This window comes from Rhododendron vialii, chromosome 8a, assembly GCF_030253575.1.
Source record: "Rhododendron vialii isolate Sample 1 chromosome 8a, ASM3025357v1".
Classification (NCBI taxonomy): Eukaryota; Viridiplantae; Streptophyta; class Magnoliopsida; order Ericales; family Ericaceae; genus Rhododendron; species Rhododendron vialii.
The window spans coordinates 2,428,177-2,445,270 of NC_080564.1; the positions used below are offsets into that span (position 1 = coordinate 2,428,177).

At 38.9% G+C, this 17,094-nt stretch overlaps 4 protein-coding genes across 5 annotated transcripts; 3 read left to right on the top strand and 1 right to left on the bottom strand.

Moving 5' to 3' along the window:
• Positions 1-595: 595 nt before the first annotated feature.
• LOC131299027 (uncharacterized) lies at positions 596-3,125 on the top strand. Its single transcript, XM_058324563.1, has 4 exons — positions 596-858; positions 1,700-1,775; positions 1,895-2,067; positions 2,827-3,125. The coding sequence occupies exons 1-4, from the start codon at positions 743-745 to the stop codon at positions 2,939-2,941; spliced, it is 480 nt and encodes a 159-aa protein (XP_058180546.1). The 5' UTR covers positions 596-742; the 3' UTR covers positions 2,942-3,125.
• Positions 3,126-4,987: 1,862 nt separating this feature from the next.
• Positions 4,988-8,309, top strand: LOC131299028 (sm-like protein LSM8). 2 transcript variants are annotated; one of them, XM_058324564.1, is made up of 7 exons: positions 4,988-5,138; positions 5,257-5,399; positions 6,646-6,750; positions 6,946-6,986; positions 7,068-7,142; positions 7,926-7,978; positions 8,081-8,309. In XM_058324564.1, exons 3-7 carry the CDS (start codon positions 6,714-6,716, stop codon positions 8,169-8,171), a joined length of 297 nt encoding a protein of 98 aa, XP_058180547.1. In that variant the 5' UTR covers positions 4,988-5,138; positions 5,257-5,399; positions 6,646-6,713; the 3' UTR covers positions 8,172-8,309. The 2 variants fall into 2 exon arrangements, with proteins under 2 accessions (XP_058180547.1, XP_058180548.1); XM_058324565.1 differs by lacking the exon at positions 5,257-5,399 and having other exon boundaries at positions 4,994-5,138.
• A 2,348-nt stretch (positions 8,310-10,657) lies between these two features.
• LOC131336241 (uncharacterized) lies at positions 10,658-11,227 on the top strand. The gene has a single exon (XM_058372024.1). The coding sequence runs from the start codon at positions 10,658-10,660 to the stop codon at positions 11,225-11,227; it is 570 nt and encodes a 189-aa protein (XP_058228007.1).
• Positions 11,228-13,209: 1,982 nt separating this feature from the next.
• Positions 13,210-15,126, bottom strand: LOC131299029 (pentatricopeptide repeat-containing protein At5g66520-like). The gene has a single exon (XM_058324566.1). The coding sequence runs from the start codon at positions 15,000-15,002 to the stop codon at positions 13,383-13,385; it is 1,620 nt and encodes a 539-aa protein (XP_058180549.1). The 5' UTR covers positions 15,003-15,126; the 3' UTR covers positions 13,210-13,382.
• Positions 15,127-17,094: the final 1,968 nt, after the last annotated feature.

A 17,094-nucleotide genomic window follows, 5' to 3' on the forward strand; every position in this document is an offset into this window, starting at 1 on the left:
CTATTCAAGTTTGTATAGCAAACAGATCTCGAATGAGTTTTAACGAGTGAAAACAAACTCGAACTCAAGTAGCCCATCTAATTTCTCAACCACTAAAATAACATGGATCACACAAAAAGGGATGATTTATAGCCGCTCTGTAAACAAGATTTTCTCATTCTAGTATATTACAATATACACTGAGATGATTCAAAAACCCAATAGAATAATTTTAGTATATATATAAAGGTTTCTCTGTTTTCTTTGCGTAACTAGAACATCAATAATGTACTTGTTTTTTGTTTTTTTTTACATGAGGGCACTTAAGAAAACCATATATGACGAGGGACAATCACCTGAATTTTGACTAGAATATTGTAAGAAACCAATGATATCGAACATACACAAAGTTTACCTGATCATATCAATTAAAAATAATAAATTTTAGTCCTATTGGTCCCTCTATAGCTCCTCCTCTAGGCTAGCTCTAATCGTCATAGTATTAAATTGTTGTGCAAGTCTCAATTTTGATGCGAAGAGCCAAGTCAAAATCTTGCCTGCCTTGGAAAGAAAGACAGGAAGATGCTATATAAACCTAGCACAGCTCCGGCCATGCACATTATAATGACATACAATCACAATTGAAGGAAGGGAGAGAGAGAGAGAGAGAGAGAGAGAGAGAGAGAGAGAGAGAGAGAGAGAGAGAGAGAGAGAGAGAGAGAGAGAGAGAGAGAGGGTTTTCTTCGATCAGAACAGGAAAAAAATGGGCGGATTAGAGTACTTGGTGTTGGAAGGATATGGATACGTGGTCCTTACCCTCGTCTTCTACTGCTTCTTCAATTTCTGGATGGCTTTCCAAGTCGGGAAAGCCCGCAAGAAGTAAGCATATTCTTTCAATTGTCTTAACTTATTTTAACATCATTTGTCATTTTTAACATACTAATTTCAAGTTTTTGTGGGGTTCCTCCCGAATCCAAAAAAAAAAATGATCGAAATAGTTAATTTTGTTGAACTCGTTAAGAAGAACATATGTGCCAAAAATCGATTCAATTAGACACGGTTCGTTATATGAACAAATGGCGTTTGTGCAAGGAAAAAAATAGAAGGCTTCAAACCTGCAAATTTGACTTCCCATTTTTTAAATAGAAACGATTTCTAATTCCCAATTCTTCACGATGTCTAGACGATAATTTTTTTTTCTCTAGAAATAAGCAAATCATAATCATAATTTTTTTTTTATAGTTTTCTGCTGTAATGTCCTGCTTGCGGGTGTTTCTCAATTCTCCCCTTTGGGGGTCTTCCTGACCCTTTTGGGTGCACTGTGTTTTTCTTTCTTTGATGTCGGTGATGTGAGTTTTGTGTGAGGTATTGTACCTTGGCGGCCTTTGTAAGAAGTTTGAGATGTAGGTCTTTCCTCGTCGGAGCCTATCCGCCTGGTTGGCTATTCTCTCCTTCTTCAAGGAAGAATATGCCCTTTGATGTTCTCTTGGTTATCAATAAACTTTCTAAATTTTTGCCAAAAAAAAAAAACGAGCTCAATTCGATTATTCCTTCTTTTCTTACACAGACGTGATTCGCTAATATAAACACCGATGTCTTATCAAACGAATTTTTGGCACAAATGCTATTCTAGAGAATCTTATATAGATAGAAGGAACAATTCCGATGTCTTCTGATTCTCCATTTGACCAAATCATTAATTTGGTCAATTTTATTAAAGGTACAATGTTTCCTATCCGACACTGTATGCCTCAGAATCAGAAAACAAGGATGCCAAGCTCTTCAACTGCGTCCAGGTTTTTTGCTTCTTCTCTAGCCTGTTCGATTTTCTTGCTTTGCTACTTCTTCTTTTTTGTTTTGTTTTGTTTTTCAATCTTGCTAACTGAAACGAAGAGATTTTGGTGGGCGATGACAGAGAGGGCACCAGAACTCGCTAGAAACGATGCCCATTTTCTTCATGTTGATGATTTTGGGTGGAATTAAGCATCCATTCATCTGCGCTTTGCTCGGACTACTTTATACCATGGGCCGCTATTTCTACTTCACTGGATATGCCACTGGCAATCCCCAAAATCGCCTTAGCCTTGGGTAACTATTCATAACCCCATCTTCCTCGTATATACTTAAGTACTCCGTTTGTATATTGTTGTCAAGAAAAAATCAAACATTTTTTATTTGAATTCATCTTGTCAAAAATGCATTATTCTAGACTTTTCGTTTTGTGTGCTAGGGTAATTTTTTTGGGACTGAGGTAGTAAAACTTTTTCGTGCATGGCTTTTTGATGCAAATACATACACAATTCTATTGGAGCATACCGGTATACGATCCTATTGTTGGACGAGCCCCTAGGGCAAAAGTGTGTTATTGGAACTGGTCCATGTTATAACGTCAACACCAAAATAATAGGATTTTATTGAATTACTTTTTCAGAAAATTCGTGCATAATTTTTTTTTCACAGATTCAGACACAAATATGTTTGGAACTGTCTGATACACACGAGATTCTCACAAAATAATGAGGGGTCTACATACATAGACGAAATGTGCCCGGATTATGCAAATTATACAACAAAAATATAAAGGGGGAAAAAATATAAAGGAAAAAAACAGAGGGAGATTAGTACAAATTAAATGAACAAAGTTAATCAACATCGGTTCCTTCTTGTTTTCTTTTTCAATGTAAATCCTTCTACAAATCAGTTCTCTAATCTCCCTTAAAAAAGATTCATCCCCATGGTAAACTTTATTTATTCTCCTAATTAGTTGATTTCACACAATCAAACAAGAATCAGTTGTATATAACTTATTTGTTGCGGATTCTAACAAAATTTCTTCTCTGTGCGCAGGAGATTCAGCTTCCTTGCTTTACTCGGGCTTATGATCACCACAATTTCTTGCGGGATTAAACTGATCGTTTCGCAAAAATGGAACGCCGAATTTCAGCAGCGCATTTTTGCTTGATTTCAGCAGCGTGCACTTAGCTTGCATCGTCTGTCGAACTTGTCTTTTGCTGCTTGTTTGTCTACAGCTCATGTATTTTGTAACCCTTAATTTGTGGTGTAGGTTGTGTTTCACTTTGTAATAATTGGAAACATGGGATGTTTTTGGACATGGTTTGAAAAGACTAATGTTGGTTATTGGAAAAGGAGTGCTGATCTTCGTGAGGGGGGAAACATGTCTTCAAATGAATGGTTATTTGGAAACATCATCAACCGAGTTTACATCAAGTTGATCACAAGTAACTTCAATTTCTCAAATATCATAAGTTGAACGAGACGGGAATAGCTTGTCTATTCAAGTTTGTATAGCAAACAGATCTCGAATGAGTTTTAACGAGTGAAAACAAACTCGAACTCAAGTAGCCCATCTAATTTCTCAACCACTTAAAGAACATGGATCACACAAAAGGGGTTGAAAATCCACTATTTATTTATTTCCTAGAAAACTTTGATATCGTGAAGTGATTGCATCTTTTATACGGCATCACAGAATTTCCCACTTTACGTAGATAGACGAGAGAAGTAAACGAAAATTGAATTTCTTGACCAATTTCGGAACATCATTACGGGCCAATTATATCATAGTTTCTTAACCAATTAGAGAACATCGTCATCTGGCTACCTATTTGATCATGTAATCTTGTTACCAAAGAAGGGCAGGTCGAATCCATTGTTTGGTGGGTGTTTAGTGCTGATTAATTTTAAGTGATTCTGGATGCCAGAATCTACTTAAATAATCAGCGCTAAACACCCTCTTATTAATTTCTTGAAAAGCTTTGACGTGGTAGCATCTTTTATTTTGTATTAATGAGTACAAGAATTTCCCACTTTGTTGTTAATTGGTCATTGTTTTTCCTTCTTGACTTTGCTCAGCAATTTATAGGTCTAAAGTAGATAGATGACAAAATAAGCGAAAATAACTGAACGTTAAAAGTACTTTACTTCTGTAGATATGTGGAACTTGTAACTCAAATATTGTAAATAACGTTTGATACGACATGATATACAAATATAAAAATTGCAATAAATGTGAAGGTTGGATTCAATACTTCGTGTGCGTCACCTCGGGACACTTTTAAATGGGATGTTAGGATGTCGATCTTTTCCAAATTAGAGATTGATTATTTCTTATCCTGAATGGGGCTTCTTTGTTCACTTATTTGTCTGTTTGGGCTTAAGGTAATTATAAATTTATATATTGATGTAATTGATCAAATACTTGTATTTTTCTACCACTTATAATATAAAAAAAAAGAAAGATTTGTAATTACTTCAGCAGAAGTGATTACTACTAGAATAACTCTATTATTATTGAATAAACATCTTAAAGCTCGTTTGACGGGCGGATAAGGTTTTTGGAGTAAAGAAGAATGGTGTATAAGAGGGATGATGCTTACCATTATGAACATAACTAAAACCCATTACAAGCATAACATAACCCAAACAAGGCATAACCAAAGAATATCCAAAAAACCAACCAAAGCATAACCAAACCTAACCAAGGCATAACAAACAAGTTATGCCTTGTTATGGTTCTGTTATGCTCATAATGGTTTTGGTTATGCTCATAATAGATTTTAGTTATGCTCATAGTGGTTTTGTTATGCCAAAAGTTACGGTGTCCCCAAAATGACCGGTGACACCGAAGTCATTCCCGTATAAGAGATGGACATGTTATAAGCGGAAATCAATTAAAGAGACAGAAAAACTAAGGTTGTTTGATAGTTGAAATGGTGGATAAATAAAAAAATGTTAGAGTTCATTAATTCCTCATGAGAATACAAAAAGGTTTGGACAGGTTTGAGACCTAAGGGGCACATCAGTAATTACATCCACCCGAATAAAGCTTATCTTGGAGTGAGGTGGGTTTCGCTAAAATTCCTGTGAAAGGGAGAGGAGAACAAATACCGAATAGGAGTGAGCCCGGATTAACTTATCTTCCAAACACCTTATCCCCTCCCTGCCCCGCCCGCCAAACGGGCCGCTAGAGAGGGGGAAATTACTAATGAGGCCATTAATTTGTAACAGGGTTTAAAAGCTAGGGTTTTCTACGTAGTTGTCCGAAGAATGTATGTGTACCAGCCCTAATTTTCAATTCGATCACAATCAGAACCAGCCCAAAATCTGAGCGAACAAAGCTCCGGCAACGACGAGAACAGGTACCCTTTCTCTCTCTCTCTCTCTGGTCGTCTATTTCTCTCTTCTTCTTTTTTACTTCACACTTCATACCCAAATCCAAAACTGCAGCCCTCTTCTCTCTCTCTCTCTCTCTACCAGGAACACATCGCCGGAAAACAAAGCTGAAGATTGATCATCAAGGTCGATTGACTTCATCTCTGAAGACCGATAGACTTCATCTGTCTTGCACGCGCCCTTGTAGCTCGAGGATCTCCATCTGTTTGTTTCTCGAGCACCATAAGGTCTCAAATTTTGGGGGTTTTGCTTCTTTTTTTCTCACGAATTTTACAGATTTGTTTCTGTGTATGATGTTTTTGTATAATATCTGTATATGTCTCAGTTATTTGAGTTGTTCGAATAAAACCGAAATGACCGACTAAAACCGAATAAACCGATCGTGGGACTACTTGGTCGGTTCGGTGTCGGTTACTAGACTTGGAAAACCGAAGTAGTCGGTTCGGTTGTAAAAATCCTGAATAACAGAACCGACCGAACCAAAATTACTCCTACTTGTCCATTTGGATTTTGAAATCCACGGAACTAAAGATATACAATGAGGCTCGATACATGCCCTAACGGGCTGACGAAATGATGGCAGAGCATGCTGCCCAAACAAGGAAAACATCTTAAAAGTCTAGTTTAAACAAGATAAAATCTCGAAAGGCCTGAGAGGATAGGAAAGAGGACGACGGAAAATAGCCCGAGAAGATAAAACCCAACATCACGTTCTATGATATAGAAGACTTCCAGCCAGACTTCTTAGGCTTGCTGTTTACTCTCTCTCTAGGAAGCTTAAGATGGTCAATTTTCTCTGTGTTCTCACCTTTTGAAGATGGGTGCTTTCATCGGCCAATAAAATCTACATCTGAAATGGTCTTTGGAGGCCTTCTAGGATGTGTAGCTCAGTGTAGAGCTAACTCAGGCCTTCTAGGATGTGTAGCTCCCACCCTTTGTTGCCAATAGGGGATACCATATACTTGCAAATGACTCTAGGGGATGCCATAGCTTGCTCTTGCAAACTTCTTGCTGCACATGAGCGGTTATTTTTACAACTGCCAGATTAGTGTCTATGTTCCTGCATTTCTGTTGGAGGAGGGAAGTGAGGCAATACGTCTTGTAATGTTATTTATCTGCCCAAAAAATGCAAGTTTATGCATCCAAAGTCCAATATAATGGAACAGGAAACCGCATTTTTTCTTTTTCATTAGGATTTTCTTGATTCACTTTATGTTATCTACTTATCTTAATTAAACAAACAACAAATGTGTTTCGTGGAATGAGTGCATGTAAACATAAATTAGGCAAAGCATGAATGAGCTAAAAAACGAGCTTCCAGTGAAAATCATATCGGGATTTTTATTATTCATTAATGTTATGTTTGCGTATTATAAGGTATTTCAATGTTTGTTTTTCATCATGTTAATATTTGCCATTCAGCAAGTTGTCTTGGAAAATTTACGGTTTGATTGTTTTATCCTTGTGTGACAGACATTTCAAATTTCTGATCGTCTGTGCAGTGAAGCATCGACTAGTAGTCCCTAACAGGAGTTCGCAAAATGTCAAGTGGGACTGGGCTCGAAAATCTAGTAGATCGTAATGCAATCTCATACCTGTTTTAACATATACTCTTCTAAATTTACAATCTTATCTCTTGTTTTCATTCTATCTCCATTCAAGTAGCTTTCCTACTCTGCAAGTCAATTGCATGTGGTTTGAATGATTGAACTAGCAGATATATGTGTTGTATTTTTATTAGGTTGCTGAAACGTTTTTGTTTTTGTTTTGTAGAAACAATTTCTGTGATAACAAATGACGGGCGCAACATAGTGGTGAGTGCTGTATTTTGTGCCTTGCAACAAAATTTCCAAGAAAGAAAAATGTTTGCTAACTATTACTTTTTTTCTCTTCAGGGCGTGTTAAAAGGTTTTGACCAGGCTACGAACATAATTCTTGATGAATCTCATGAACGCGTTTACTCAACCAAGGTTTGATCAGTTTCTGTAAATAGCAGAATCCATCCTTTTAAAAATAGTTTCCATTTTTCTTTCCTTGTGCTAGTGTGTACTTCCTGGTTTCTTCCAGTTCCAATACTGGAAACTGTTTCAATGTCTATTTATTTACTCAAAGCCTTTTATAGGCATACTTTGGTCTCTGGTAGTTGGGCAGGGGTTTGACTTTCCTCTTCTTCTCAAAACAGTTTGTTCTTCCTTTATTTTTTGTTACTAAACTCACTATCTAATGAAATGGTGAAACGCAAGATATCCCAAAACCCAAGTTTTAAGTTTTGTCACTGCCGCAATCATGTTTCGGCTTGCTACGGTGCCCTTTTACCAATTAAATCAATCACAACCATTATATTACTTAACCATCTCTTGGATATTTTTGCCTCACAGATACCGAAATAGCTCCTTTATGCATTGGTGGTGTAGACCTAATGACTTTGCTAGTTTTGAGGCCAAAGTTGGCTCTCAAATAATGGATGGCTAGAAATTGGGCAAGCCATTGGGTAGCAAGTTTTGTTTGCCCTTGCTCTTGCCTCATGAATCATGAGATGAGACAACAGAAAATTCTAGTCTCGTACTAGTTTTTCTTCATTTCTTGTTTATGTGACCTGGTTTTGTGGTGTGGGTATGGAAATTAATGATTAGAATCGCAGTTATTGATGGTAGGTGTCCCATGATATCATATTTTGATTTTTAGCATCCAGAAATTCATCCATCCCTCTACAAAGTAACTTGAAAATTGTTGACATGTACTATATTTTGCAGGAAGGTGTCCAGCAACTTGTGTTAGGTCTTTACATCATCAGAGGGGACAACATGTACGTAATCTTATAACTCGCGTATCTGATTATAATTAGCAAGCATGCATTTCTCTTTTTCCGCAAACTGTGTTTCATTATTTCTACCTTATCCATTCGCAGAAGCATTATGGGGGAGATTGATGAAGAACTGGATGCCGGCCTTGATTTGTCGAAACTGAGAGCTCATCCTCTAAAGCCTGTTATCCATTGACGGGCAGTTATTTGCTGTGTAAAGACTGTATGTACTTGAATTGGATTTAGATGAGTAAGATTGGTTTGGATGTTGTATGAGGCACTAAATGCACTTAAAAACATGCAATGCACTTCTTACAAAGAGGGGTTTTTGATATTTTGTTTTCCATATTTATGTGGTGTTTAAGTTGTTTCCCCGAAAGGAAAGGGAAAAAGTGGAATGGTTGTCTTTGAATTGACAAAATTCTGACAATTAAATTGTAAATCCATTCGAGCAGCCGAAGGTAGCCCTTGTTCCTTTTACTAGGATGTATTGAACTGGTAATCTGCTAAGCAACCAGTGAGTAGCTAAATGCTAATGGTACCAAAGATTGCCATTGTTACCTATTACCCCATGCCAAGCCATTAGCAGTTGATGCTTGAGCCAAATCAGAAAGAACAATTTTCCAATATCAACGCAAACCTGACAAAAGCATTGCACATGCTCTAATTGAACTACAGCAAAAGATTATGAAACAGTCTCAACGTACATTCCTTGGTGCTCTGGTGTCTCCCTCTTAGTTTGTTTTTGGCTATTACAAAGTGCCGGGGTATGCTCCCTGGATCACCACCTCCATTCTTCAAGCCGTGGAGAAATGGTCTATTGGGTGGGGAGGGGGGTTGAACTTCTCGGTAAACCATCTTCTTCAAAGCAAAGTTGTTACATATCGAAGCTTAAACGGAGCGCAAAATTAGGCGATCCATACCGCTTGGAATATTGGGTTGTTCCGGGCAATACCGGCTATACCAGACAGTACTGGAATGTTCCGGTACAAAATGACACTTGGTTTTTATTTTTTGATTTTGCTAACCTCTGTCTAGTGGACGGAGGTTAATATACACATAATTTTAAATAAATTCGAATATCAATTCACCTTCCTCAAATATTAATGTATTTTTTTTTATCTATTATCCTATGCCCTTTGAATAGATGTTAGAAAACCTTTATTTTTTCCCATGGTGCAGCCCTAGAAATAATGGTAGGAAACAGACTAGTTGGAAAAAAGAGAACTACTACATACCGGCTGGCCCTTGATCCTAATCTAACGGTAGGAAAAAGGACAACAAAAGCCCTCTTGTCATAGGCTCAGAGCCTTGGAATGTGGAAACGTAAGAATTGGAATTTCCGTTTGACCAAAAAAAAAATAAGAAAAAACGTACTCCGTAAGAATTTGTCCGGGATTACACATTACAACTACAATTTCTCCTTTATTACATAAGAACCCCAAACAACATTTGAATATTGTTTCTATATGATTTGTTTGAATATTGTTGTTCCGAATACTAATATTTTGTCCAATATTTTTTATTTAATAACATTTTATTATGCTCCATGTAACAATTTAGTTCTATATGCATTCATGTTAACTCTACTTTAATTTGTAAACGTAATACATAAAAATATTAGAAGTATATAAAATTATGAACACATATATTGTGGTAAATCCGAAATGGCACTTAGATATGCACTGGTCCCGGTACGTACCATCCCAGCAGAGAAAGTGGTACGCTGACCGGTACGGAATTGATAACTTTGCTTCCAAGTCAATGGTAAAAGACCTGGAAAAGGAATTTTATTATGCTCCATATAACATTTTAGTTCTATATGTATGCATATTAACTCTACTTTAATTTGTACACGTAATACATAAAAATATTAGAAGTATGTAAAATTATGAACAAATATATTGCGGTAAATTCGAAACGGCACCGAGATATGCACCGGTATTGATACATACCATCCCAGTAGAGAAAATGGAACGCTGATCAGTACGGAATTGATAACTTTGCTTCCAAGTCAATGGTAAAAGACCTGGAAAAGGAAAAGGTCATCGGATCATCGCAACAATCGCTCCTCTCTACTACATTGTTGCACCAACTATCGTGATAGATAAAGCTTAAAACAACTTAATGGACCTCCGTTAGGGTGCCTTTTTTAGGTTGGGCTTGGCCTGTTAGGTGTTTTCTGGGTTCTTTTTTAGGATGGGCCCGTTAGGGTATTGTTGGTCTATTGACAACTGGGATATTCGGCTATTTGATGTTTAATATTCTTTCTTTTGCTGTACATATTAAAATGTGAGGCAACAAGACAATTTAGGTTTCTGCGAGCTCTAGATGTAGGAGGGTTTTGGTTCCTTCAAGACTATCTCAATGCGGGACCTCTCTTGTTGTATTTCTACAAGTTTTTTTATGATCTTAATGATTTGGAAACCTTTTTTGGCCGATAAAAAAAGAAAAGAAAAGAAAAAGGGGGTCAACTACCAGAGATGATAATCACAATCCAATTAGAAGGAACTGTCTATAATTTTCAAAAATCACAAAGTCCAAATGTAATCAGTCAAAAATTTCAGGGACAATAACTGTAATTTACAAACCACAAAGGTCGTCTTCTCTTCAAGGTCTTCAGGTCTTCACAGCCACAAGCCCACAAACCACGAAAGATTTCTCTCTCTCTCTCTCTCATCAATGGCGTCCCCGGCCCACCCTCTCCTCCTTCTCCTCCTCCTCACCTTCCTCGCCGTCACAGCCACCGCAAGACCCGGCCCCTGCCATACCCTAATCTTCTTCTCCACCTCCTCCTCCCACCCCCTCCCTCGAAACCCTAACCCTAATTTCTTCCCTGCCCCAAATCCAATCCTCCCCTTCCCCACCCGCCGATCCGTCACCTTCTTCTTCGCCCGACCCATAAACGCCCACCCCAAGCCCCAGATCATCGTCGATCGCGCAACCCTCAAGGAGGAGAATCATCCCCTGCCCTTCGGATTCTACTCCTCCTCGTTCCGCGATCGCACCAAGGATATCCTCAGCGTCGTTGGATCGCTCCTGTTGGGCATCGGTTGCGGTGGGCTCACCGCGGCCACGCTGTACCTGATCTGGTCTCTTTTTGCTCCCAACAGATTTGATTTCCGTGGTTACGGTGATGATGAGGATGAGTCTGATGATGATGATGCGGGGCCGAAGAAGATGGGATACATCGCGATCCCTGCCGCGGTGAAGGATGTGGGTGTTGTTGCTCCTGCGAAGGGAGTGGTTTGAGAGGAGAGAGGGGGGGTATTTTGGGGTATGGATTTGTGGAAGTTTATTAACGTAGGTGTGGGTTATTAAGAAGTTGGTACTAAGGTCTCTATCTATTAACATATATGTGTATGACTGCTGGTTGGTATTGTAATCGAACGACAATGAATCGATTTGTCTACTTTTGTTATGACTTATTTATTGTCTTTCGGATTTATGAGTTGTTAGGTTTATGTGAATGATGCTCTTGATGAATCTTGTTTTCATGTGTTGAATTGTTCTTGATGAATCGAATGTTTGTGAAAACGCGCTTGCTGTTGGCGAGGCGAAAAGGGTAAGAATAAGAGTCGAGGAGAACATACGCATCATTCACCATGTTACAAAATGATATCTATAACTATAGAGCCCTCCACCTTAGTTGCCTATTCCTCATGCCTCCGCTTTCACCTTCGGCGTTGCCACTCGCGGTTATGTTGCCGCTCGCGGTTACTATTGTCATGTGTAAGTCCACCACTATCTTTATGAATAGCCACATATTCCCAAACATACGAGTACGTTGCTGTGGACAATGCCGCCTCAACCACTGTGGCCTTATAGGTGCTATAAACATGCTTTCTCACCTCAACACAATGTCCTCTTGAGTATACAAAGAATCGTCTACATAGAGTATTTAATTGATCTCCAATCGCCAAAAAGGTTCCAGGATTCTACCCACGTCGATTCGAAACTATTGCAGGAGTGAGGAGTCTTGAGAGTTTTTGAACTAATGATTCTTAGGCAAGCCTCAGAATTCAGATACTTGATAACTAAGGCATCCCTGAATGAGGATCACAAGACAAGAGAGAGAGAAGGCAGCATCCCTGAAGAGGTAGATAATGGACTGATGACCAGCATGCGAACTTCAACTTTCCAGTCCCACCCCAGAAACAAAGGTTGGTTTGGGCAGGCAAATCTGTTGACTTGTGATGAATGACATAACATAACCACATACAAGATTCATTTGAAAGACAACCTGGGAACTCAGTTCTTGGTAAGAGTGTTTTTGGTGTTGTGCTTGTTGTTCCTTTGGATTGTCAAGCTGTTGCTTTTGGGTTCCAACACATGTTCATTGTTAAGCTTGGTTTTTTTTTAATCGGCATTGTTAAGCATGGTTATTGCCTGCAGTATGTGCTGAATGAAATTTGAATCACTTCTGCTGCTGCTAATTCTGTGTGGCGGTTGAGATATTTGAAAGGGCATGAAACCTGTATAAGTTGTTGCCTCTTTTCACCTGCAGCAAACATGCCCGGTAGGTCTGACTTGTGTTTCATTACCTCGTAAGGTTGGACTAATATTGTGTCACCTTCATGAGAAGGTTCCGGCAGATCGAATACATCAGGAAGTGAGTTGATAGCCAGTGTTCCTCTGATCCACACTAGGCACTTGCACCACAGCTATCATCTACATGGGAACAATGACCATATTACTAACCATGACAATGAAACTAGCTACTCCCTAAGATGCATTTTTTTCCGTAAAAAGAATCAAAAATTTTTTTTCCCACAAATCAATAGATATCAATGAGTTCTTTTAAGTTGTGATTTTTTTTTTTGAATCTTTTAACGAAAAAATACATATTTTTAAAGGCTTAGGTTTGCGTGTCAGACATTTATTTAGGGACAGAGGGAGTATCATTCATTACGCAAAAGGAAAATTAAATTCTCGAGACAGGCATGCCACCTTTCATGAAATGGCTGCTTGGGCGCTCAAGAATGGTTTCTCTGGCAACTTGGAATCTGACCAACTCTCATTCTTGGTTCGCAGTGTGGTTGAGATAGAGTCCGCTGAAAATAGCCTTTTTCCCTTGTTTTTGTTTCTTTTTATGTCTGCTGTCTTTCTTTTTCCTTTCCTCTTGTATCAGCTTAGCAAAAAAAAAAAAGGCATACCACCTTTCAGGAAATAAACAGGTATCCAAGATAAGAACTACTGAATTAGGATAAACAACTGCCAGTACTCAGTAGGGATGGTTTAGGAATAGTGCAGTAAATTTAACCTTGAAAACTTTCATGGTATGTTTCTTCAACAGAAAACAGCTCCATGGGCTGTGATCCTCAATTTTTATCATTTTTAGCTTCTCATGTTAATGAGCTATGCTACCAATCAACTAACCAGTCTAGTTACAAAAGGCCACTCAAGGCTACAAGTTGACTTGGACAGAAATGATTTCATCGTCATCAATCCAATGAGATTTCAAGTGCTTATCGGTAACCATTGACAAAAATGTTATCTCCTCCATAAGCACATGAGACCTATCTCCAGCAACGAATTCACAAACCACACCATCCACTTCAATTACACTACACCCAGGCACTTTTTTCACCTTCTTCTCGTCCATCCCCTTCCGTACCTTCTCCACTTCACGCCATTGGTCAGCTGAGGCATAAATGTTCGAAAGGAGAACATGAACACCCCCATGGTCAAGACTTCGCTCCACCAATCCATCAACCATTTCCTCACCCAGCTTGACATCACCGTGGACGCTACAAGCATTGAGTAGTGCACCCAATACGTAAGAATCTGGTTCCATTGGCATTTCTCTTACTACCTTCTTTGCCTGCTCTAGCATCCCTACTCTACCCAAAAGATCAACCAAACAGCCATAGTGCTGGACCCCTGGCTCAATTCCATAAACACTACTCATACTCTCAAAGATTTCTAACCCTTCTTCCACCAACCCCATTCTACTGCACGCGCTTAGTAAACAAATAAAGGTAACGTTGTTTGGTTTAACACCTTCGTCCTTCATACTTGAGAGTAACTCAATAGCACTAGAACTCTGGCCGTGATTTGCGAGACCTGAGATCAAACAAGTAAAAGCATAGACATCTCGATTTGGCATCTCATCAAATACATGGCGAGCTGCTTCCATACATCCACACTTCGCATACATATCTACAAGAGCAGTCCCCAAAACTCTATCTAGTTCCATTCTGCGTTTACCGATGTATGCATGTATCCATCTACCCTGATCCAATGCACCGAGAAAAGCACAAGCCGATAAGGCACCCACGATCCCAGCATGATCAGGTTGAACCCCAGCTAACTGCATATCATTAAAAAGCTCTAAAGACTCTTTAAAAGACCCAAGTTGAACATATCCAGCAATCATCGCGCCCCAAGAAACCTCATTCTTCACCGGCATTCCATCAAACAACTCACGTGCAACCCCAATTTCCCTGCTTTTTACATACCCATTAACCATAGCTGTCCAAGTAACTACGTCGCGATTCAAACCGGTGTCAAACAATTTGCGAGCAGATTCCATACATCCACAACTAGCGTACAAATGTACCAACCCGTTTTGCACAAAATCATATCTTTCCCAACCTAATTCAATCGATTGCGCGTGGTACACCAAACCCAATGAAAATTCAGAGAGCTCAACACAAGCTCTCAGAACAAACGAGAAAGTATAATTGTTGGGTGAAAACCCACTATGTACCATCTGTTTATAAAGAGAGAGAGCTTTTGTATCTTGTTTTTTCTCTACAAAGCCTCTGATCATTGTGTTCCACAAGAATGTGGAGCGATTGGGCAAGTGGCGAAAGAGAGTGTGGGCGTGGGAGAGGTCGCCGCGGGGGGAAATGGCGCAGAAGGCGACGAGTTTTCCGGCTGCGAAAGGGTCGGAAATGGAGCCGGAGAGGGTGAGGTGGGATTGGATTTGCTTGATGTGGCGCATTGTGAGGCATGGCTGGTCCAAGAGGGAGAGAACCTTGTGGGTTGATTTCAAATATTTGGAGGCAAAAGCAACCACCATACCATAACGGCTGCAAGAACATCCACTAGAAGTGCAACTGTGCAAGCTTTATATAGTAGGTATATAAAATTCAGGGGGTTACTCCTGTCCATCCCAAGGTTTGGGTTCCTCCCAGGCACACGTAAATTGGCTTTGAATACTTGATTTTTAGGTCATTCTAAATGAAAAAGACAGACTTTTGAGAGAAATTTTTCAGGGGCACTGGCCATGTGGTGCCTAGCACGCATCTCGACCGTCTAGACGTGTTTTGGACGGTCCAGATCTGTTTGGACTTCAAGTGGTGTTTTGGTAATTTTACACTAAAAAATTACCCAAACAGATTTGGGCCGTCCAAAACATGTTTGGACGGCCGAGATTGTGCTCAACACCACGTGGCACTGAAAAACTTCTCGACTTTTGAGGTCTTTTTGTAGTCATATATGGAAAAAAAAAAATTTAAAACTTTGGTCTATACGTATTTTTTAGACATTTTTTATTTGTTTTGAGCGAAATCATATGATTTATAATTTTAACTTAAGCAATAACAAGAAAAATCAAAAAAAAAAAGACCGCATCAAAAAATTCGACAAAAGTTAGCCCAAGGGGGCTGGTAGACTCTAATGCACACATCGGAATTGGAAGGGAGCTTGTCAATTAGTTGGCCACCTTCTTAACAAAAATGCTAGGCAACATCTAAGTTTATGTCAATTTTTACCTCATCTTCCACAAGTGATGGTCCAAAGTGATTTAGACTCCATTTCACTAAGATTCTTATTTTTTATTCGGTATATACTTTGATATATTCCTACCATTGATCGTTTAGGCACCAATCTACTGAGCTGGGTTGGATTGAGCTATGCTTCAAAGAAGTCCTCACGGATCCAAGCCTATGGCCTTGCCTGCTATGGCCTCAGGTTCAGACCCTTTTCACGTGCCTTTTCACGTGCCTGTACGTGGAGAAGGAGTCTACTAGACGCAACTTTCTTTTTGGGCGTGATTATATGGCAAACCCATGGCGGATCCCGGATGAGATCAACGAGCCGTTACTGTCTGTTTACCAACATTTTTTTTCTCCGGAGCAAATCGACAGAGAACGAAAACAAAGCAACAAGCCAACAACAAAAAGAAAAGGGTGAATGTGGCTTGTCTCCAAAGGTGGACCCGTCGGAAGAGGAATGGCGGTCGAGTCAAACGTGAAATTGATGATAAGAAAGAAGAAGGATGAAAGAAATTCTTCCATCAATCTTCAACGATCGATCTATCGCCGTGACCTATACATCGAAGATCCTTAGATAAACTTAGAATATGAAATCCTACTCATACTCCTAATTATAACCCGAATGGGTTAGTAGTGCCAAAAATTAAGAACAAAATAAAGACTTTGATTTGTTGTGGAGAGTTATAATAAAGCCAAAATAGGCTATTTATAGAAAAACAAAATGTATAAATAACTTATTAACTTCTAACTACTCTTCATTCTTCTAATTATCTTCCAAGTGTCCAAATAACTTCCCACAAACTTCAAAGTGTGCAGGAGCATGCCACTTGTCCAAATAACTTCTCTTCAACTTCAAAGTGTGTAGGACGATGACTAGTGTCATTTTAACTTCCAAATGTGTAAGAGCATACCAAGTGTCCTGCACATTATTAAAATACAAACAAATAAAGAAAATAAAAACTAGTTATATTATTAATACGAAATAATAAAATAGGAAGCATTCTCATAATTGTCACCTTTCGGTCAATCATCTACAGGTAGTGAAATATGGCGTAAATAATGCGCCCCTATTTACCATAGTTAATGATTAACTTTGATAAATATTTCTCTTAGTTTTAAATCACTCCTCTGTCGATATCGACAGGTGATAACTTTTACGGTGTATAACATTTATGTCCCCACCTCTCGAAGAGTTTTAGATAAATTTTACACCAGTCTTTTCACTTTTCGACTGGTACAATAAACCCTTCGAGGCTAACCGCACACGGTGTCAAGCCTCTGTCGATAATTTCCCTTAAGCTTTGATTCCTAGATAATTTCCCTTAAGCTTTGATTCCTAGTGAAAGGAAACCGGAAACATCGAAACGTGGTCAGTCAATCAGAGCACTATACATA